This window comes from Kwoniella dejecticola, chromosome 6 (assembly GCF_000512565.2).
Source record: "Kwoniella dejecticola CBS 10117 chromosome 6, complete sequence".
NCBI classification, from domain to species: domain Eukaryota; kingdom Fungi; phylum Basidiomycota; class Tremellomycetes; order Tremellales; family Cryptococcaceae; genus Kwoniella; species Kwoniella dejecticola.
In genome coordinates this window covers 331,113-353,943 of record NC_089306.1, presented here as the reverse complement: position 1 = coordinate 353,943, position 22,831 = coordinate 331,113, and the positions used below count along the sequence as shown (strand labels likewise).

At 48.7% G+C, this 22,831-nt stretch overlaps 5 protein-coding genes across 5 annotated transcripts; 2 read left to right on the top strand and 3 right to left on the bottom strand.

Moving 5' to 3' along the window:
• Positions 1-326: 326 nt before the first annotated feature.
• Positions 327-5,795, top strand: I303_105013 (uncharacterized protein; the record flags this gene model as incomplete). The annotated part of the gene is made up of 27 exons (XM_065969080.1): positions 327-685; positions 805-970; positions 1,039-1,195; positions 1,274-1,343; positions 1,396-1,549; positions 1,608-1,712; positions 1,770-1,915; positions 1,975-2,086; positions 2,147-2,317; positions 2,384-2,505; positions 2,561-2,768; positions 2,846-3,031; positions 3,118-3,216; positions 3,277-3,451; positions 3,525-3,667; positions 3,727-3,799; positions 3,858-3,982; positions 4,040-4,190; positions 4,291-4,409; positions 4,496-4,618; positions 4,678-4,755; positions 4,805-4,874; positions 4,974-5,107; positions 5,192-5,278; positions 5,351-5,424; positions 5,484-5,569; positions 5,704-5,795. The coding sequence occupies 27 exons, from the start codon at positions 327-329 to the stop codon at positions 5,793-5,795; spliced, it is 3,585 nt and encodes a 1,194-aa protein (XP_065825152.1).
• A 299-nt stretch (positions 5,796-6,094) lies between these two features.
• On the bottom strand, positions 6,095-11,685 carry I303_105012 (uncharacterized protein; the record flags this gene model as incomplete). The annotated part of the gene is made up of 12 exons (XM_065969079.1): positions 6,095-6,462; positions 6,564-6,789; positions 6,878-7,064; positions 7,130-7,196; positions 7,270-7,688; positions 7,772-8,029; positions 8,105-8,518; positions 8,572-8,663; positions 8,719-8,833; positions 8,896-10,100; positions 10,156-10,815; positions 10,894-11,685. The coding sequence occupies 12 exons, from the start codon at positions 11,683-11,685 to the stop codon at positions 6,095-6,097; spliced, it is 4,803 nt and encodes a 1,600-aa protein (XP_065825151.1).
• Positions 11,686-12,195: 510 nt separating this feature from the next.
• Positions 12,196-14,524, bottom strand: I303_105011 (uncharacterized protein; the record flags this gene model as incomplete). Its single annotated transcript, XM_018408835.1, has 3 exons — positions 12,196-13,055; positions 13,116-14,410; positions 14,469-14,524. The coding sequence occupies 3 exons, from the start codon at positions 14,522-14,524 to the stop codon at positions 12,196-12,198; spliced, it is 2,211 nt and encodes a 736-aa protein (XP_018262526.1).
• Positions 14,525-14,880: 356 nt separating this feature from the next.
• I303_105010 (uncharacterized protein) lies at positions 14,881-15,844 on the top strand (the record flags this gene model as incomplete). Its single annotated transcript, XM_018408836.1, has 4 exons — positions 14,881-14,950; positions 15,025-15,108; positions 15,237-15,455; positions 15,576-15,844. The coding sequence occupies 4 exons, from the start codon at positions 14,881-14,883 to the stop codon at positions 15,842-15,844; spliced, it is 642 nt and encodes a 213-aa protein (XP_018262527.1).
• A 1,341-nt stretch (positions 15,845-17,185) lies between these two features.
• Positions 17,186-22,150, bottom strand: I303_105009 (uncharacterized protein; the record flags this gene model as incomplete). The annotated part of the gene is made up of 14 exons (XM_065969078.1): positions 17,186-18,193; positions 18,244-18,594; positions 18,657-18,725; positions 18,773-18,874; positions 18,941-19,173; positions 19,239-19,440; positions 19,489-19,608; positions 19,671-20,129; positions 20,184-20,238; positions 20,302-20,382; positions 20,467-21,554; positions 21,608-21,745; positions 21,831-21,878; positions 21,950-22,150. 14 exons carry the CDS (start codon positions 22,148-22,150, stop codon positions 17,186-17,188), a joined length of 4,155 nt encoding a protein of 1,384 aa, XP_065825150.1.
• Between the last annotated feature and the right edge of the window lie 681 nt (positions 22,151-22,831).

Below are 22,831 nucleotides of genomic sequence, written 5' to 3'. Positions count from 1 at the left end.
TGTCCGGTGGATGGCTCAAATTGGCCTGGATGCTAAGCTTCGAAATCGATAGGTATGCGCTGATGGACTGGAGGAAGGTCTTTGTCAATAACGTCGTGGTGCATCGAAAGATTCCACGTGGAGAGATAAACCCTGGAAATTAAGTGAGTGCCTGATTAGATTACCTCAACTTGTTAATCTACGCGCGTATCAATCTATTTTATTTGGTTTCGCGTTCACTTCTTCATCAAATGTCAACTGACATCTATATTCCGCTTCTTTCCCGTATCGCTCACTTGCCCTCCAGCCCTTAATATTCTCAACCTGCTCGTGACTGGGGTCGGAGGATGAACGGGCGATTCCCAACCGCTTCACTCAGAAGACGAATCGAATCGGATGACGAGGATGAGAATGAGGATTCACCCCAAGAAGATCTCTCGAGCAGTCCCTTCAAAAGGAGGAAGACCATAGAGGTAGAGGATAGCCAAGATTTGGGCGATTCCGATCTTGATGATTTGAATAGTGATGAAGATCCGAATCCTGATGGAGACCCGAACCTTTATGAAGATTCACTCGCTGATTTGAAAAGTGACGCCAACGGGTCATTGGCTGAAAATGATCAAATGGAAGTTGACGGAGAAGAAGCAGAAGATGCACCCAGGGGAACAGTCGCTTTTAGACCCGAGTACGAAAGAGATAATGACGGGTGAGTTTCGGAGCTGCCAGAAGCGAGATCTTGCAATCCCATCACATCAGACCATCAGTCGTGGGTCTCATGAATCTGATCAAGATCTTTACCAATCAATCTGCTCGGATCGATTGCAGTTATGTACCCGGCTCTGTGGTCCGAATTAAGATGACCAATTTCATGACCTACGACTATGTCGAGTTTCGTCCGGGTCCGCACCTGAACATGATCTTAGGCCCGAATGGTACCGGTAAGAGTAGTATCGCGGCCGCCATAGCGATAGGTCTGGGATTCGCACCTAAGGTAGGTCCAAGGTCTGCGCGGATTCATTCTGATTTCGGCGCTGATATTTTATGGTAATTCATGCTCAGGTCATGGGCCGATCCAACGAGCTCAAAGCATACGTCAAGCAAGGCGCCGATCAAGCCGAAGTGGAAATTGAGCTCAAAGGCAAGAAGGGCAAGCGGAATACCGTGATTTGGAGGAAATTCAATAGGATAGATGAAAAGTCCGAATGGAAGAAGAACCGTAAGTTTCACGGTCGTCAGGCCCCACGTCTGCGAGAAAAATGCATTAACTAATCAGGTCTTCATTCACCGGCTGCAGGATCATCCTGTACTCGAAGGGAAGTATTGGATCACGTACAAAACTATGGTATTCAAGCCAACAATTTATGGTATATTATATCTCCTATCTTTCTGCGATTCAAGCTCATTTGCTTTTTTCAGCTCCTTCTTGCCACAAGACAAAGTCGCCGAATTCGCCAAGATGGCGCCGGAAGTAGTGCTCACAGAGACGATGCGAGCAGCAGGCGATCCACGGTTGACGAAATGGCATGAGAACCTTGTTGAGAAGGGAGCGAAATCGAAGGAGATTGCTTCGGTTAGTGTCCAAGCTATGCCCATCACCGAAGATCAGCTGATGGCCGAGAGTCATACAGACGCTTGAAGGCCACATTACTCAAAGGGATGGTCTGCAGACTCGTGTAGATGGTCTGGCTCCTGATGTGGAGCATGTCCAGGAGCGGGAAGCCAGAGAGATGGAGGTGGGTTTTCCGGCGATGTGCGCATCACTGGCAAGCTGATACAATGGATCTGAGTAGGCGGAAATCCTGAGACACGTTGTTGCAATGGTCCAGCATGAACAACTCAAAACGAAGGTTGAAGCGGCGAGGAGGGAGACAAAAACGGCTCAAGAGCGAATGAAAAAGCTTCAGGCTAGACGACAACCTCTTAAGCATTTAAAAGAGTGAGCCATCATCTCCAGCTCACCTGCCAGTAGATTCGCTGCTGAACATCAATGCATAGACATTGGGAGAAGAAGGCTCACAAGGATGACGCGAAGGTGGACTCTATCGAAGGGAAGTACAAAGAGGGCATGAAGGATATCAGATCCAAGCACAATCAGGCGACTAATATTGTGAGTGTCTGAACATACTGTACCGAACATACAAGGCTCACACCCCGCATTCCTGACTAGGGAGACAAAAGTTCTCAAGTGGACATGCAATTGGACCGACTCAAGACCAACTTCTCTCGCCGTCGAGACGAGAAAAAGAGCCTGCAAGATAAGATCGCTAGATGTCAGGAGATCCTCGACGAGCCTCGGGAGGAAGTGGAGACTGAAGTCAGGACGAAGCAGAAGGAACGTGTCAGTGGCGTTCTGACGATCAGGTTGTGGACAATCGATTGCTAAGCTCTCTTAAATTTATCATAGGCCGAAATGACAGCTCGTTATCGAAGAAAAGAGAATGATCTCGAAGCGGTCAAAGACGAGTACAATGATAATAAGAGAATGTTTGCGGACTTAAACAAAGAGCTGGAGGATGTGACCAGGAAGTATGTCAGCTTCTAAATCCCAAAGGGAGGACACAGCTAAGCAGAGCTCACGCAGGCAGAAGATCCTCGAGAATATCGAAGTGCAGAAGGAGAACGCGGCAAGAGAGCTCGATCCGTCCATCGGCTGGCTATTGGACTGGCTTCAACACAACGGTCATACCCTCGAGAGCGCCGTGTATAAACCAGCGATGATCAGCGTGAGCGTTCCGGACAAAAATTACGCTTGGCAAGTGGAGCAATGCACAAATCTACAGCAGCGAAAGGCAAGTTTCGAGCTTTCAGGAGCCTGCCGTCATCGCGATTGCGGGCCTCGCTGATTCCATTGACATCGGATGTTCAGACCTTCATTTGCACGTCGCAAGCCGACTTCGATAAGCTGCTTTCTTTCAGTGGTAAAGCAACATACCCTCCGTCGATGACGCCGGACGGTCGAAGGATTCCAGGAGGTACAGTCCGCCTGAATCTGTCGTTCGAAGTTGTGAACGAAGCGACAGTCAACCCCCAGCGACCCTGCTCCAGTGAACAGGTGAGTGCCGGCTAGCAAAATCCATTGAAAATCACGACAAAGTCTGGATTATGTGTACACAATATTGATGGACTGCTCTTACGCAGTTACGGAAATTAGGCCTCGATGGATTCGCTATAGATTACGTTGAAGCTGAACCTGCTGTCATTGCCTACTTGTGCAACAAAGCGAATCTACATAAAACTGTAAGCACTGATTCAAACCTGTCGGCAGGATTGCTGGTGGTTGATGAATATACAACGCAGGCTCTGAGTCAAAAGCCTTCTCATTCGATCAACGGCGACGCCGTCACAGCTCTCGGAGTGACGCGGTGGGCCACGAGGGACGATGTGACAACCTCAACACAAAGTGCCTATGGTAAAAGGCAATATGTTCATAGGACACTCTTGAAGCAGCCCGCAAGAGCGTTCAACTTGGCCGGTAAGTCATCGGCATGCTCTGTCCTGCAAATCATCAACGCCGGATTGATCCACCTATGTCTCTCTCTTTCTAGTCGATCGAGATGCTGTCAAGCGGATCGTAGAGGAGATTGCCAGGAAGAAGAAAACAAAGTTCGATAGGGAACATCCTCACTCTGCCCTGAAAGCCCGATTAGACCAAGGCGAAGATGATTTAAGAGATCTCAAGAGTTCAGTTGTAAGCGTTGCTCGCAAGATTCTCGGTACATGCGCTAATCACGTTATGCGACCTCGCAGGGCAATCTCGAAAACGAAATCAAGGCATTGCAAAATAAGGCGAAAAGATGGCAAACTGCTGTGACCGATATCGGTAAGTCGGCTTACAATCTGTCTTGTGAGGACGAGCTGATATCGTGGATGATTGGTAGAGGCGACTAAACTCAAATTGCGAAAGTTGGAAGCTCAACCATCTCAAGAGGAAGAGCGTGCCAAGTTGAAAGCTGAGAAGTTGAAGTATGCCAAAGCTAGGTTGAGGCCTCTTGACCAGTGGCTTGTGAGTTATCTGCTCTTCGCTATATCCTTCGACTGCTGACGAGGTGTTGTATGTCAGTCATCTTGCGAAAATGTGCTGGGACATTGTACAGACATGATCACCGCCAATTTCGCGCAGATGCAGAGTTCTGTCAATCAGCAGGCCATCAGTGCCAGGATGAATGAGGGGCTTGAAATCCTAGAAACGGCCAAGGCGGAGTGGGATGACGGTTAGTCACAATGTCACATTTGAGAGAGACTTCTTATAATCAGCTTTGATCGACCTTGAGAGTGAAAGTTGCTGAGCGCTAACTCCTCTCGCCTTCACAGCCGCGGCTCGACTCCTGGTGGCAGAACGAAATGCAGCCGAGAAACGGGAGATCATCACCACTGGTATGAGAGAAGTGTCAGCCGACGTGAGGGACGAAGTCAGAACAAGGACTGGTGACGTGAGTATGACATGCGATTCTCATACTCGACGTACAAGTGCTGCCCGCGTAGAAGCCCGCTAATGCTGATAGATGATCGAACGTAGCCTTCGGCTTTGCCCCCCCTCGAAGAGCTACAGGCTCAACTCCAGACTCTTCGAGCGCAATTGGAATTGGCGGTCAATATCCCTGGAAATGTCATTGCCAGGTATAACGATTACAAAGACAAGGTATGTTCAAGCCTTCGCTGCCTAGTTCATGATCATTACTAATGATATTGTCACTGTAGCTTGAGAAGGCGCAAGAAATCGTCAATAAGGAAGAAGCGGAGCTGAATAGTATAAAGAGGGACATGAAGCAGACTCTAGTGCGTGAACATTTTGACTAATATGGACAGTCGCTGAGATTATGTACAGGATATGTTCGATCCTGCACTCGAAACTCTTGTTCAAGCTGTGTCAAAGAAGTTTTCAGCCGCCTTTGCTCGTAAGTCAGCCTGTCCATCCGTGAAGATCACACACTCGTGGCAGTTCGCCGTCAAGGATTGATTTGGAGGCTAAGAAGCTAAATTTTTTTTTGGACCAGGGGTCAAATGTACGGGAGAAGTCCGAATACGTAGAGTCGAAGGCGATTTCTCCGCATGGGGAATCGAGATTCTCGTTTCGTACAGAGACGAGGATAATTTGGCTATCTTGACTGGATCCCATCAATCAGGAGGAGTAAGTGACTTTGCTTTCCCTTTGAATAGCTTTTGAAGCCTTCATGACCATTGTATAAGGCTGATATTGTGTGTGATCCGATAGGAACGATCTTTAGCTACGGTGACCTATCTCATGTCACTCTCTGAGATGTCAAGGACGCCTTTCTCTCTGGTAGATGAGATAAATCAGGTCAGCTCTCCGCTCATCTCTACCCAGATCCTGACTTGCTGCGAGAAGCAAGCTGACTGCCTGAGATATTAGGGAATGGATCAAAGAGCCGAGAGGGCCGTGCATAATCAGTTGGTCGAGGTCACTTGCGATGCTGATGCAGGACAGTGAGTACCGTCTACCTTCTCATTTGTATTCGATTGACCATAGGATGTGCTGGCTATAGGTACTTCCTAATCACACCCAAATTATTGACTGGTTTGACGTATCACCCCAAGATGAAAGTCCTAATCATCAACAATGGACCCCATCGTGAGTCAAAGACCGGTACTAAACCGAGTCTGCACACCATCAAGCAATCCCTAGCCATTATCACCACCTGCGTTCCGACTAAGATTCTATTCCTACATCGAGCTCATATTGACATGTTTCTCTGGGTTTGATAGTCCCTGACTCAAGAAAGAAGGATCAGAGATACGGTGATCTCGCAGCGTGTTTGAAGACTTATCAAGACCGTCAAGCCATAGCAGCCAACTAAGTGTGCTGGTCGAATCGAGTCAAGTAGTGATCTGTATCTGAATCTGAGATAGAATTTACTGTGTGCAATGTCCTACAATAACGATCTGAACGAACCCCTTTATGTGTAATGTACGCGTGCCTGTGAGGGCGAGAACGAAATTCAGTATTTGTATATATCATTATGCGAGGTATATAAGTATGAAATCTGAAATATCAAATCTGAATGCCGATTATCAATCAGACTGTGCAGAACTGTACTGTACTGGGCCGATTTGGTTAGGTAGTCGGTAGTCAATCATCGATGACTTGGTTGTTCTACTACTTGACGATGACGTTCAATATAGACGAGAACCAGATTCTCGGCTCCTCCTCATTTTTCGTATCATCATGCTCAAGCTCTGGACTGATCTCCTCCACAGCGACCCGGAGGCCGTAGGTGCCTTTACTCAAGAATGTCGTTCCTATTGTATGGACGAGCTTTTCGTTGGGTTGGAGGAGAGGTAAGATCGTCGAAGTCAATCCGTCAAATAAGATATTCTTCGGTGGCGATGTGTTGGCAGGTGGATGGAATGAATTTCTCTGTTGGTTTTGTTGAGGTTGGTGTTGAGGTTGAGGTTGTGTCCATGAGGCGTCTGAAGAGGAAGTGGGTAAAGCTGAAATATGGATGAAAGGTTTGAAGGGGCGTTCTGAGAGCAAACAATATGAAACCCAAATACTCATCAGTCAAGTTCAATCGACTCAAAAAAAACTTTGTCTGTCTGAAAGCAGGTGAATTTAGAGGACTCACCGAATTTGTTGCTTATTTCAATGTGTAGATCCACGAAGTCCATCACTTCCACGATTCGCATCTCACCAGTCCCATCGTTCTCCTTGTTGCCGTTGACATCAACATCGTCATCGTCATTGTGAAGGGATAAGTCGATCTTGATCTCATCACATCTGAAGATATCCCATAAATCCAAGCCGAACTGCTGATTTCGTAGATTCAAAGTCCCTCTTCTCATTGAGCCGGGCTAATGAACCAACGGCACATCAATTCAGATCAACATGATGCACGAGGCACGTCCAGACTGAAGAAAGAAAGGGAACACGTTGACTCACCTCCATCCAAGTCGCCTTGATCAGACTTAACAGTTCCTCGCGGTACCAGAACAGCTCCCTATCTCGCTTCAAGCGAGACGCAGACTTTTTCTCTTTGTCCACGATATATTGTCGTTCCGATAAAGACGGTATCGGACGCGAGAGCAGTTCTTGGGATATCATACGGCGCGGAAGAGGAAGGATCATCCTGTATCTCATCCAAGTTCAATTATAAGTCTTTTCCTGGATTCAAATCAAGGATATGGAACTCACCGCTCAGTAGCTCCAGGAGGGACAAGCCTTGTACATTGAACCGAGTCAACCGTGTCTTCGCTGACTGCTATTCCCATCGTCAATTCAATCCTTATCGTTTGTCTGGGCAAGCAAGGTAACCTTGGTCCAGGGTGACATACCTTGTCTTTGCAGAGTCACCTCAAACGGCACGCCATAGACGTTCTTCAGGCTCAGACTCAATAAGCAATGATCATCGTCATTCTCATCTTGCAGTGCCTTCTTCAGCAGATCTTGCGCTTGGGGTTGCGAAGCTGAAATCGATCTCTCGATTTTCGGCTGGACGCCACCGTCGTCTCCGTTCGACATGGGCTTTCCTCCATTGGTAGCCCCACCAGCCCGGATAGGTTCGAATGACAATACAGAAGGAGTAGTGCTCAGACGAATGAGATCAAGGGAATGCGATTCAATCGTGTGATACACCGTGAACAGTACAGGGAAGGTGATCTGTCGAGTGTAAAATGTGCTAGCCTTTGAGTCTTCTGGATCGACGGATGTTCTATTTAGAAAGCCATAATCTATCCTGATCGTTTCGTCGGTGCTGCAAAGGAATTCAGCATGATCAGATTCGCTCGATTTGACTGTCCTTGTTTCTTTGATACCGCTTCGCAGGGGTGGACTTACCATCCGACTTTACCCAATACCTTGACATCCAAATTCATCTTTCCTCCAGGCATGATCTCGATTTGGCTTTCTTCCCGAGTCCACGTAAACACAGGTTTATTCAGTTGATCGTACTCGATCTCGTACGCTTGTTCGGGCGTCAATTCCCCTTCAGCAATGACCGAGCGAGCTTCTCGGGATGTAGAATCGTCAAAGGTCAATTTGACGAAGTCTATCGGAGTGGTTGAAGAATTTTCCAAAGTAATCCTGATTGAAGAGCTGTGTCCCCATGCACAAATCAGTCTCGGGTCTGAGTTGAAAGGCAGAGGTGCCTTGAAATTCGAGCGAACTCACGTCTCGCCGTTATACAGCATGACGGATCCATGCGTCAAGCTTGTCTTCTTGATCCACGCCAATGGCAGTTCAGGAACTACTTTACATTCCAACCATTTACCTGCTTCTTCATCATCATTTCCGCGTGACTTGGCGCTCTGGTTCGCAGTATATCGAGCATCTAACCCGGATCTCTTGATTTTATGTGAATCACTCAGTATCCTAGATTTCCTCTTCTCCCGCTTATCTTTTTCCTTACCATCAACAATTGGTATCAAAATCTCGGTGGACGACCCGTCCAACAAGCGGATTGAGACCCCCTTGATGGACATCTCACCTGCTATAGGCGATTGACCGGTCACTCTGACTGTCTGGACCGAGTTGGACGGTAGAGTGAGCGGTAGAGGAGAGGTAACAAATGGTACTCCAGATGTTCTGCGGACCAGTGATCAGCTGCCTTTGTCAGAAGATGATGGAAGACAGCTTACAAAATAGATAAATCCTGAACCTCAAGGTCGAACGTAAATGGGTTCCGCACAGTAACGAAAACATCAATCTGTTCGTTGGCGACGATGACAGTCTACCATTTCACTCTGTCAGCTTATAGCGACAATATCAAAGAGCTGACGGCTCACCTTGCCAGCTTCAGCAGCTTTCAATCTGGGATTATACAGGAAGGGATCCTTCTTGCCTTCTTTGACGACAATCTCGTTGATCGAATGTTGGATAGGTAGCTTGTTTGACGGTAGACTGTTCACACAGAATCAGCTTGCCTGTCCTCTCCCGAGAGCAGACAGCGAAGAACCGCTCACCTGGCAATTTCGATGCTTAGGACGATCTTCTCATCGATCCACCAGGGTAATTGGCCGATATCGATCCCTCTCCGACGGGTAGTAGCCAATGAAGCGGGATACAACTTATTCAACATGTGTTGAGATTGCGGATTCAGATACCCGTTCAATCGACTCAAAGCGGACAGACAGAGTCGGATGATAGTCGGATGATCAGGTAGAGATTCCATCACCGCTATTCCTTCTTTCAGAAACTCGACTTGTAGCTCTGGCCAACCAAATCTGCCTTCTCCGTTGTGATTGACTTGAGAGATTATCGATTGCTGGTCATTGTTGATTACAGTCTCATCGGTCGAAGAGAAGTGTATCAGATCCACACCCATGACCTCCGCGACTCTCTCAAACAAGCTTATGATTGCCGAGTTGCCTTCGGTCGACTCCTTCCTGCGGACAGCTACGGTTTGATTGGGTACGCTTAGACCTAGACCCAAGCCTACTGCGGCAGCTTCGTCGCTTCTATTCTCAGCATTCAGATTCGTGCCAGAACTCGCTGATACGGGTGATCTCGATCTCGAGGGAAATCCAGCATTGTCAACTCTTCTAGATTCCTCTCGACCCTCTACAACTAAGATAGCGAGACGTTTGACCACTTCTCTCGTTATGGTCGCTTCCTTCCTCGGTAAGTCAAGCCAGCGAGACAGCCATATACATTCGTTGTGGATCGTCAGCTGCTCGGTCTTCGTCATCGCTCGATGTAGCGGTTGAAGAGCCCCTTCCGCATAAGCAAATATCGATTGTCTGCTGATTCGACTAGATGACGATAACAGCGCCAAAGATCTATGACGACGTCGTCGTAAGGTGTGGTCGGCTGTTTCATGTGGTTGTAGAGGCTGTATGAAGCTGCGTGGTAAGGTATGGGTCATCAGTGATGACAGAGCTATGGAACCCCATCCTCCAGCCGCCCAAATGAGTAAGACGAAATGACTGATTTTCAGTGATAGACTAGTGTGCAGGTATGCAAGCAGCCCTTCGCCGGTGCCCACGTTCGAGGGATTCGACGTTGACGGCGCTGCGAACGATATAGACCCTGAGACAGCTTGTGGTGAGGGAGAAAGGATAGTTGGAGGATACGGTAGAGGAGAGCGGGATAGGCAGGCTAAGGCGGATAGGTAATGTGATAGGATTTCTACCGGGATTGGCGACGAGGGAAACGGCCGGGCGAGGTTCTGCTCCTTGTTCATCAGTATGATAGGAAGGAGTTCATTACTTTATGTCACTCACGGAACCATCCCTCCCTTCCCATGCCTCACCTATACCAGCAACAGCCCGACCTTCCCTCGCCAACCCCTCCCACAATACATCTCCTACAGCTCTACATCTTTCCGCACCGTCATCATAGCATTTGATCGCATCACCATACAGCCCCGCAAGGAGGTACATATCACCTAGCAGCTTCATTAGTCTTCCTCCTGCTATTCCAGACAGTGTCGCATTGGTATATTTCGTGCTGCTCAATTGTGGCAGAGCGGACGAAGAAGAAGTAGCGGATGTAGCTGACGAAGTCCGTGTGAACGGCGAGGATAACGCTGTAGACCGACGAAATGGGTTGGACGAGGCGGCCGGTTGCGGTTGCGGGGAAGGCGAGATAGTAGAAGTCTGCATCGGCGGTAGTGAAGGGGGCTGGATGGAGGTAGGACGTCCACCAGGAGTCAGAGCTCTCGTGAGAGAAATCCCCATCCCGCTAAGATGATCCAGTGATTGGGAATTCCGTATTCCTGTCGGTGTTGATGTACTTGACCTGGACGGATAGTCGCTGGGTGTCGTAGACCGATTTGTAGCTATCATATTGCTCAGTTCCGGATGAGGCATGGTCGAAGTCAGGGAGGGTAAGAGTGTCGAAGACAGTGTGCGCATTCCGGCGGGGGTCTCCAAAGCTGTGGCCTAAGAAAATTGAGGATATGAATACGAAAAGCATATCCTGGATACAGACAGAAGCAGTAAGAACGACATGACACTTACGATCTCCCCTAATTCTCCAAGCAATTCGCCTACAACCTCTCCTAGGACTCTGCCGATCCAGTGCTCGGCCCCGTCCGGAGGAGCGAACCGCATATACCCTTTATCCCTCTTGCGGTCCGAGGGATTTTGGCTCTGTTTCCTAGGCGAAGAAGGCGTTTTCGGCAGCATATTCGGGACGACCAGTAATCTTTTTACTAGCGGGAAAGGCGAAGTCGGCGGGAATATAGAGGATATAGTCTCATCAAAGCATTTTTCGGGATGATCATTCTGTTCGAATTTACTTTGGAAAGTCGGCACAGTCGGCGTTGGTATACTGCTTTCTCCTATATCTCCCCCTTGATCAACCGTATATCCCTGTGCTTGTACATCTCCTTCTTCCTCGTCCGACTCAACAGCTATCCCAAGGACTATAAGGGGAAAGCCTGTGAGTCGTAATAAGCTGAGAGGGTAGGTATGTTTGGCTGGCGCATGGCCGGTGTACGATAGATGGACGTGGTTGGTGGTTGAAGCTTTGGAAACTGAGATGCTGTTCCCTGTCGATTGTGGGAAGAAACGTAGCCTCGGGTTGGGCGGGAGGTCGTAAGACCCACTAGGTTGTCTGGATCTAGATTGGATCGGTCGGGAAAGCTCGTCACCCCTGAGAGTCTGGTATCGCCGTATCAAGCTCAAGTATGAATTGTAGATGTTCGCAGGGATGGGCGAAGAGGGTTGATGTACCGATATAAGCAGTATGGGGATCTTGGAGAGTGCTGCTGGGTCGGTCAAAGAGGAAAGCGGTGTAGGCTGATTCATCTTGCTGATCGGCGGACGAAGTCTCCTTGGCTAGCTGATATCGACAGCAGAAGAAAGGGTATAGGTAGTAGGCTATTGCGGATCCATTGAGGTCGAAGATTCGGGTCGATTGTCCAACACGATGATATATGAGCCCGAGGCGGACGGTTTGAGTTCCGCTGATATCTGCCTGTCCTGACCGTGAGCTCTAGACGACGTTCGTGCTGGAGATGCTCAAAAAATCAGTGAATTTGCATGGTAGGAAGTCACTTTCATTGCTCGTTGCTCTTTCTTACCCCGCATCATTTCATTCGCGTCAACACCTACGTGTCGTGGCCATCGCGTGGGCGAGTGAGGGAGCGAGGACACCATAGGCTGACGGATTGCAATCACTTTGCTGAAGTCTATGCTGCCCTCTGTCACATATAGTATAACCCGACATGCGTGCGGAAGACATGCATAAGCTTTCAGCAAAGTGAAAAGCAAAGCGTTGTCTATGGTGTACGGTACATATCCCTAGCCATGCATCATTTAGGCCATCGCGGCTCTCTCAGCATTCCAACTCCTTTCATTCTCCCCTACCTCATTCATACCCAACAACCTTCCGCTCAATCCCTTCTTCCTACTTTTCTGAGCCAGTAGAGCTTCACGCCGCTCTTCAAGCTTGACGATTCTAGCGGAATTCGATCGAGCTTTTCTCTCTGTCGCAACCACCAAATTGGCCTGAATCTGCTCTTCGATTTCCCTTAGTTCTACTTGTATGCCTTCTATCTTTCCTATCAATTTCGACAATCCAGATACTCTTTCAGCGTATTCTGCCGGATACTCCCCAGCTTCATTCGTCTGCGATAACAGACTGGCGTAGATAGTCTTCTCCTGCTCCAATCTGACCTTGGCATCTTCCAACTGGTCTAGAACTATCTTGGCATACTTCGTTCCTCTCCTGGTGGAACTCCTCGTCCACCTGACAGTCCTCCACACAGCTCTGAACCAATTAACTTCCACCCTCATTCCTGGTCTTATATCGCCGACTGTACCAGATTTGATGGATTCGAGATATCGAGCCTGCTCGACATTTGCCGCACGGACAGCTAGCCTGAGTACATGTACCGAGATATCCTTGTATATGGTGTCGTGCGGCGAGACCTTGATCTTAGACTGCCAAGCCGTCGACAACATGGCTAGTACAGACGAGACCATGTCTGTATCGTCATGCACAGATCGTTGAGAGCTAGATGAGGGGGTTCCACTGAGTGACGGAGAAAGCTCTGTGAGGTCTGTGGAGAAGGATGTCGGGGGTATGATATCGTAAGGCTGTGGGATCGACGGAAGGAAATCGTTGAATCCTCTTGGTTGTGAACTTGAAGCAGAATCGGCAGACATCGGAGTTTCTGTTGGGCAGATAGAAATCAATATATATGCAAAAGCCAATTACACGATATCGGACTCACCAATTCCGCCATGTTCGACCGTCCTTCGACCGAACCAACCTCTTTCAGCCCGTTCCTTTTGCTCGGCAGCCATCAACCTGCTCAACGTCGGTATCTCCTCTTCTTCTTCCGCTATCATCTCTTCTACCGACTTCGAACCCAAAGACAACCTATCTATATCCCCCGGGAACAGGTTCTCAAAAGCAGCTATCATCTGATACAACTTATTCCTTCTTCCATAATAATCTATTATAGCCAGCTTGACCGAGGGTTTCAACACATCCACTTTCTCCGGGCCAAATGTGATATTATCCAGATCTAACGAGTATCCATTGATCAAGATAGTCTCGCTGAGCTCATTGAACGATTGGACGATCTTGGGGTCATTCGAAAGGGAAATGACCAGTCTCGAGATGTTGAGGAGGTTTTCAGCTGTAGTGGAATTGGGTTGAACATTCCTCTCTTGCATCGCTTTGATCAATCTTTTCGCTACTTCAGCAGCTTCAGTGATATCCCTCTGGTTTTTCTCATTGACGCTCGATGACTTGTTGTTGACTTTCAGTCGGTACGAATGTATCTTGAGCCATTTCGAGACGCTTCTCAAGCCATATCCATACATCGTCCGTAATTGCCTGAAGGTGAGCTTTCCATCGTAACGAACCCGAATTTCATTGATTATCGATTCACATCCCGCTTTATCTCCTACTATAGCTAATTTGCTTATTCCCTTAATCAAAACTTGAGGATCAACCTCGCCCGAGCTCGATTTCGGATCTGAAGCGGAGGACGAAATCATATCACTTGCAATCGTCCTTAACCGCCTCTCCCACTTGCTTCCCAGGGTACTGTGGTACCTCAGGCGGGTCCTCAGAAAAAGATTCTTTGCTTGGTCCGAGCTATATTCCGGTAAGGCAGATAGCTCAGCGACATGCTTGGAGTTGGGGATGACGTATTGGAAGACCTTCTGCAGAAAAGCAATCGGGAGTGTGCGTCGGAAAGCTGGTGAGAGTGATTGGTATTTCTGCCATATCTTCGCCGAACCTCCTTCCGTCCTGCTACTGCTAGGTAGCTTCACTAAGTCCTGAAGTTCATGATATGTATCTTGCTCTTTCTGCGTGGCCTGTACAGAGGGCCTGGCAGCGACCCTGAAAGACGGTTTTGAGGAATCGAAGTATCCTTGCAATTCATGCGGTCTAGGGATTGAGTGTGAGAGAGAACCGGGTGTGGCGAGGTGAGGAGGTTGATCAGGTATAAAATTTCTGCTTGACTCTGATGATGCCGATGTAGAAGCTTGTCGTGAGAGGAATGAACTAGATCTAAGAGGGTTCTTAGCACAATAATCTTATTGATAGGTGCATATGACCGTGAACTCACCTGGACGGCCCCTTCGAAGACGAAGCCAGCCGTTGTATCTGCCGTGAGAGCTTCATTTGGCCGTTTACTTTTTGACCGATCCTCAGAATAGGAGTACTGCTGGAAGCTGCAAGTATGCTTCGTCTGGTAAGAGCGTTCGGTGAGGTCTACACGATGTTTACAACGAAACAAGGTATTCGTTTTGAGGTGAATTTGGACTTTTGCATTTCGGCCTAAAAGTGGATGGATTTGGGTGAAAGATGGTGAAACTTGTTTGCGTGCCTCATATAAAAAGTTGATTATTGACAAGTCCACCTGCGAGACCTGCAATGTCATTCTACCTCTATGTTAAGCTGCGTCGACTAACGCTGTACATTCATTGATAGTTTAGATAACACAGCCCCGAAGGACAAGCAAGCAGAGACATATCGAGATGGGTAATCGAAAAATCACGAAGAAGGCCATCAAGGGCAAAGAGAACCTTCATCCTAGTTCGCGGAAAGGTAGGTCCAAAATTTCCAGATCTAATTTCCACTACCACGCTAACAATGCTAATCATCACTATGTCTTTACGTAGCTGCTCAGCTCACTCGAGTAAACCTACGAGTGGATAAATTGAAATCGCAGACGAAAGCTCGTAAAGATTATGCCGATGCCAAGCGTGAGTATGAGTATTCCCACTTTCCATTTTCTCGCTGAATCCACATTGACATTTGTCATGTTGCAATATCTTCCCATTTTACTATCTCACTCGTTGTCATCGATCATACTAACATCGTTCATGAACAGTCCAAAGACCATTATTCTTTCTGCATTCCCTCTCCTCGCCGCATCCCCTCTCATTGCCCTCCCTCAAAGCTTTGATAACAGACGTATATCTAGCGAGATTCGACTCCAGGATAGAAGAGATATCGAGCGAACGAAGGGCTGGAAGGCCAAAGCCTAAGGAGATGCTCGAGCTGGAGGAGATCAAGAGGAGGGAATGGAACGAATACGAGAGTGGAATGGGTAAGTCTATCGCTTCGCCCCTCCATCATAAAACCAAAATCAATAATCATTCCTTCCCATCTACGTCATCCATTACATCTCATTGGCGTGACTAACAGTCAGACTCTTGGTCGTATACAGAAGTACCAGACTTGACACATGGCCCGACATCCCGTCTGATGTACTCCTGGGTCCAATCGGAGACATCGATGAACGTATCGCACATAGACTTGATGAGGCATATCAGGGTTTCGCCGAATGGTGAAGTGATTCTGACGAAGAAGGGTAAAGCGGAAGAGATGGGAATGGGGGCGCCATTACCTGGCGAAGTCGAGGGCGAAGGAGATGACTGGACGGGTCTGGCTCAAAAGGAAGCGGTGAAACAGGGTATGGAGGTAGAGGTTAAATAGAGCTTTCTCTGCAATTTGAGTTCAGACTGTTCAGACTGATATTGAACTAGACTTGTAACATGTATGTACCATTATGTATTGTATGCTATATCCCCTCAAACCCCCCAGCGGGCGTGCTACTATATCCATAATTAGTCCTTCATGTTCGGTAGTGGGCTCAGTTCCTCTTCCATCCCGCTCAGTCTCTTGATCACGTCCGTATCAGTATCCGCACAGAGACTACCTGGTCAAACGTGCTATGCCGATACATCATCCGCCTACTCACTACAACAACACCTATCCACACTATCGCCAAGACTGATGCTAGTCCGTCGATATCCAAAACTCTGCTTTGATCCACATCTACATCATAATTTCCTGAGTCGAGATCATGCCTTGCCTTGCCTTTCTTCAGCCCCTTTGGGTCGAGCATTTATTCTACTTCTCTTGCTTGATCACCTCGTACATCCCCGGTCTACCTTCCGCCGGCACATGAGGACACTCGCATCGTTCTTGTTCCGGTACTCCAGCTAGAGCCTAATCCCATAGAAAAGATCAGCCCGAGCCCTGCTGAATCCATGTTCATGTCCACGTCCATGTCATCGCACAGTACGATCTGGTGGTGAATATTGATGACCTACAATTTCTATGTGAGCGCCTAAGATCTCAACGATATCAGCTTAGGCTCTAGCTCTCACCCGCAAGAGACGGATAGACACAAGGAAGAATGCTCTCTCTGTCGGAAAGCTGGAGAAGCAGCAAAGGTCGGAGGAGTACAGGAGAACTCACCGCATCCCCACCAAGTAGGTTTCCCATCATTCGGACAAACAACTTGTCTACACATGTTTCCAACTGGCGACTGGGTACGCGACGATGCTGTGGATGATCAAGAAGCTGAACTAGGAATTGCGCAAATATTGTCAAGTGGTACTTGAGTAGATATGAATTTCAATTCGCATATGGCTGAATATGCGGGACGTAGGCAAATCTTAGACAGACGTCAAAATCAGCTGATTGGAGCGATCTCCGGATATCTCGGAGAATGTCCGATCAAGATAGCACGAAAGATGCGTCCCAGTAAAAACATGCTCTTGCAATTGAGGATGAGTCTCCCGGCATGCTGTGACCTAAAATCGCTGTCTGTACCGTATATCTCAAGTAAAGGAATATACATGTGTAGGTATAATAAATAGAGTAATCACACAAATTGGGTATAGGGAGAGGACGAGGATTAGCAGGAATTTCGACGTTTGTACAGTGAGACTAGTGCTATATGTACTTCATCTCGGGGTATCGCGAAGAAGGCAGTTCAAATATTCAAATGGAGTAGAAAAATGAGTGAGATTATCGACCGCTTTGATACTACCACCCTCCTATGCTGTAACTATTGCCTAGTGGTGCTGCAGAGGGGGCGAGATTACCTCGTCCATCTTGGTGTTCAGTGTTTCCTGCATTGCCTGGCGGACGGTATCCGTGCTCTCGCTGAGGCTGGCCTACCTGTCCTTCCTGATAATGATGTTGGTATTCGGCACTAGATCTCCAAGCTTGTCCGGTAGCGATGTTGGCATCTGCTGGATTGAGAGGGTGAATCGATCTAGGCACATCGCGAGGATCGAGAGGAGTGGCAGATCGAAGTCGAGTATAGATATGTGGCTGGTAGCCGGTATCATTGATTTGAGGCATCATAGTAGATAGGGGAACCTCGGCGGACGGAGGAAAGGAGGTTCGTGCAGATGAAAAAGGCCTCTCAGAGCCAATTTCGTTGGGCAACGATCCACCGGGAACTGATGATGAACTCAAAGGGTGGTGCCCATGCACAGGACTGAAAGGGATGGGTATAGGTACGATTTTGGCCTCGGTACGTGCATGTCTTGGCGGGTCGTTGATGCTGGCGTAGAGAGGTCGACTTATACCTTGATCATCGTCCCGATGATTCGTTGTGGACGAGTCCACTTGAGCGACGGATGGGGGATCGTGCCCACCACTCGAAATTGGTAGAAGTGACACTTGTTCGGCTCCTCGACCAGGAGCAGGATCATTGATTCTTGGTATGTCGATGTTGTGCTTGTCGCAATACTCTTTCATCTGATCGGAATCGTATATAGGCTTGAACATCCCGTTGTCATTCTCGAACCGAATGGGTCTCATCTCATTCCTTGCTGTCAACCTTTCCGGAGGCTGAATCGCAGTCTCAATCGGTATGGCAGTATCCAACGCTTCTGGTGCAGGGATCGAGGCCTCTGGCCGGTTGACATGACTGACTGGGCTTGTTGTGACAGGCCCATTGTGGGAGTATGGACCATTTGGAAGAGGTGGATATGGACACGCTCCCGGAGGTAAATAGCCGATACCCAGCGTGGCACAAAGCATCTATACGTCTGATCAGCATCGATCCAGACTCGGTGCTTAGATAAACTTACCGGGATCTGAAGGTGCGGAGGAGCATGTGCCATTGATCCTTGGGCATGTTCTCGCTGTCCCAAGAACGACCCGGGAGCAAACGCTTCTTGAGCAGGAATGTTTACCGGAACAGGAGCGGGTACGTTGGGCGCGACCGGAATTGGTTGACCAGGATATGGGTGATACCACATCCCGAATTGAAGAGGGTTCATCATCGAATATGAGGACGGTACGGGAGGGGGATGCATATAATCGGCTTGAGCGAATGGTAACGCAGATGGATGTGGGACAGGTGGAGACGGAGGCGTATATTGCGACACCATCGACGGGCTGATTGCTCTGCCGACTTGATCAACATACATCTCTTTTGCCTAAGTGAGTATGCCTGATCAGTGACGATGAACAGCGCTTGCAGAACTTGTTGATCACTCACTTCTACATCAGCTGCTAATACCTTGCGAGCCTCGACTTTCAAGACGGAGCCGAATGAGACCATTCCATTCTAGTAGCAGACATCAGTAATGAGAAATCTCGTCTTACAATACTCACCTCATGAGCGATAGCTCGATCTGCAGACGCCTTGTCTTGGTACAAAATTCGGGCCGTGATGTACGAGTTGCCGCTCGCAATGGGGTTAAACTCGATGTCAGTCTGTGCCAGGATGTCCCTTCAGTATGCAATTTGAGAGGTCTCAGACAAACAGAAAAGCAGACTTACAATCCTGCCATACCTTTCAAATCTCCTCAATAAGGTGTTCGGCTTCTCCGCGTTTCTATTCAAGCGACCCACGAACACAGCGCTCTGGTCGATGAATGCCCCGGTAGATGGGTTCTGGACCAATGATCGACCTTTATACGTGTGTACGATCGATCGTCGCAGCTGAGGATGCGTCGGACTGTAGCCCTCGGCAGCGAAAGAGGTGGCTGAGGAATGATATGGTGCATTGGCGTCTGAAGTGGATCATGCGTGGGGACGTTGTGATCATCAAGGCTGTTGACTGCAGGGTCGAGCCCGCCTGATGGCGCTGGCGAATCTTGCATCGGCGCAAGTCGTCGATTCGGAGCCGACGATCGACCCTCCATTTCATTCCGCATCCGTGAGGTTGGAGACATAGATGCTCCACCATTCGAGTATAAATCTTCATTTTCATTGTCCTGGTGAATCCCATCGCCCTCGTCCGCCCAACGAACAAAGAGTCCTGGGACACGTTGTAGTTCCTGTCGGTTGGTCAGCAATGCGCTGTAAGGAGGAATGCCTTTGCTCACGATCATGAGCCATTTGGCCTGATCCACCCCCGCGACGGTGACGAGCCACCCCTGTCCTTTTCGAGTAGGAGGATTGATCTCGCAAATTTCTGCAAAGTATTCGCACAACCTCGGAACGATCTGCAAAAGGGCAATCAGTAGAATCGTATACAGAATCGATCAACATGTTCGAATTCACATACCTCTCTCTCCGGAATGTTGCGCCACAGTGCAACCTCTCCGATGGGAATTCGATCTTTGCCTGTGGTCATTCTAGCTTCATCGGCAAGCTGATCGAAAGGGATGTCCGGCGGCCGGATTTGCACCTGCCAGAACACTTTGAGAACATTCTGAGACAAGCGAGGGACACGGTCGATGATCAATTTCGGTGGGAGTGGATCCCTGTGAAAGTCTTCGAGGCGATTGCCATCGGATGACGCAACATCATGCGATTGTGCCTCATTCTCGAGCGTCGGATTGGGAGAACGCTTCGCGTCAAAGCGAGGACCAGTAAAACGAACGAAGACGGTGCGGGTTGTGTACCTTGGCGAAGTATGCTTAACCTCAATATCCATCGGAGCTCCGCCTGGATGAGTAGTTGATTTCGACAGACAGGTCTTGTGATCCGGATCCGCAAAGACTGCGGAGATGACAGCCGGATCCTGGGGATCATCGAAATCAGACATCTATGCAGCAGCTGCATTCAACGAGCTTACCTGGAACACTACAAAAGCCTTCTCGCAGAACTTCCCAGAAGCCTCATAGTGCCAGCTGCGGAGATCATCAGCACAACTCCTGAAGAAGCATCACATCATATGGGGAGTCTTGACTCACACCGAATGGATTGTTCCATACTTGGAGAAGTGATCTGACATGATCTCCTTGACAGTGTCAATCCTGATTGGGAACGGAAGTCTAGGCACAACACGTGTTAGCGGTCATATATGCCAGTTGGAAGGCGTGCGAGGAAGTAGTGAAGGTCTGAGATTCTGGACTCACTCCACTAAGATCCTTTGTTTAGCATAAGTAGGACTCAACATCGGATGTGGGGATCTTTTCCACCAATGTGATTTATTTGATCCCCAAGTCCTCTCGACCCCATTTTGATTGGCTCGTGGACCGGTTGGTACCCTTTCTTGGCGACTGGGGGGGCTTGAGGGGAGCTCGTTGCCATCGGCAGCGACCGACACGACTTCAGGAGCTTTGTTGAACTTGTCTTCTGGGTGAACACTGGTTGCTTCAACGACTTCGCTCTCCTCTTGGACGGATGAAGTGGGTTTGTTCGCTGTCAATGCCGGTGTGGGGTGATCAGCCTCCCCTTCGTCAGAGTATTCGAGAGTGACAGGTGGGGCTTGCTCGTGCGGCGATTGCTCTGGTCTAGACAATTCTTCGGTTACGCTTCGGGAGCCATGAGCTGAGTGAGGCGGAGAAGTAAGTGGAGTATGTTGAATTGCAGGCGGGATTGAATCCACTCGATTAGCCCATTGAATGACATTATCGTTGTGCTCCCGAGCAGCCTGGGTAGGACTGCCAACTTGGCTCCAAGTAGGGTCTGGTTGATTGACAGTGTTGTCGGGGTTCTGGGGGTGAAGTGTATCCGATGCTGCGGTGTGCTCGGACGCATTGTCGTATCGGCCATCAGCTTCAGGTGCTGCAGGATGACCCCACTGTCTAGCGTTTGGGACGGGTAGGCGGTTGGCATCCCGGTAACCGGCGGCCTTGTTTCTCTCGGTACCAGAGATCGGTTCATCATACGTCGGAACAGCATGATGGGCATTGTCGGCTGAAATATGGTTTGTCGCAGGGTTGATTGCCTGCGAGACGACCGGGGGATTTTTGAGTGTATTTTGAACCGCTCGACTGAATGAGTGGTTCTGATGGGGTCGAGCGAGAGTTGGCGCTTGTCGAAGTCGGTCGTTTGGAGATGTGCCAGTCTCGTTCAAGCGTTGTCCTCCGCTTTGAGAATAGCCGGGGGATTGCTCGATGCTTGTAGGAAGCTGACGATCCCCGCCACCGCTGTGCGAGGAAAAGGAGTATTGTCGTCCTCGGCCTCGGCCGTGCCAGGCATTGGGGTAGTATCGTCGGCCCTTGATTACTCTATAATAAGCTCCACGCACTTGTCGATGTCGATGACACTTACACCGAATCCTCTAGAAAAGGGCTGGGACGGAGGAGATACTTGGGTAGCATGCCCAGAGGTCCAGCCACCATCCTCGGGAGCAGTCTTTTCATCGCCAGTTGCTTGATCGTGTTGTAGATGATTTTCAGTTACTCCGGCCTGCGACGATCTCGTCAGCTCGTACTGTACATAGGTCTTGATAGTGAGAACAGTGAAATCTAGATCCGTGTCTTCAGTTACGTACATGAGAGGTCTGTATAGGGGTGTTGACAGACATTTCACTCCAGTCAAGCTGAAGATCGGTATCTCGTCAGCTCCATGATGCGTAAATATTTCTTGAATGTCGCTTCAAGTCAGACTCACCTTTTCCTTGCCCTCATCCTCGTTTCGTTCTTCATTCCAACCATCGTCTCCAGCCTGAGCTTTGTCGTTTTTTATGTCTGCCTGCATACCTGTCCCGCCTGCGATCGAGGTATTGGTTTCAGAGATGCGATTGGTGTGGTCTTTTAGGTGAAAATTCCCGCTATCTTTCCCATACGAGGGGAAAAGAGGGTGATCGGACATATTGTAGTTGTCCAAGAGGGTATTCGAGTTGGTCAATATCGCCGGTAGAAGGAAGAATAGGTCAACAATGGGGGGTAGAAAGACGGATGCGAAAGGCGATAAGTGATGAACAGACAGATAGATTGATAGATGAGAATGGATGATGGAATTAAAGGTGATGATCGTCAGCTCACACCATGATTTGTAAAATCCCAATTTTACATACTGCATATTTGTACAATGCAGTCATCCTTTGACAGGAACCTCGTGTCACTAACAAAGCAATACATGAGAGAAACGATCAGTGCGTTAGTAGGTACAGCGAGAAGCAGATAGGAAATTTTGATGGTGAAGCTCAAAGGACGTCAGTGCGTGATGATTGGTGTCTCACTCCGACTGCTGAGGCGACGATCAAATTAATCGGTTGTCAACACACATCATACAGTATTCATCCCCTCGCTCGCAACATCGTTAGTAGTGTAGCATCTGTGTTGAGAGTCAGCACGTACATCTTACCTGTCAGTTGAAAGTCAGAAGACGTTTCAAGACTTTTAGAGAGGAAAGGCAATCACCGGATACACTCCTCGTAGCCTTTTAAAGCTAGTGCTCACCGAAAGGAACCCTCAGACACCCATCAACATCAAATTAATCGATTCGCCGTTCACGCGATTAGTCCGAGCGCTTGACGATACTCGAATCGCC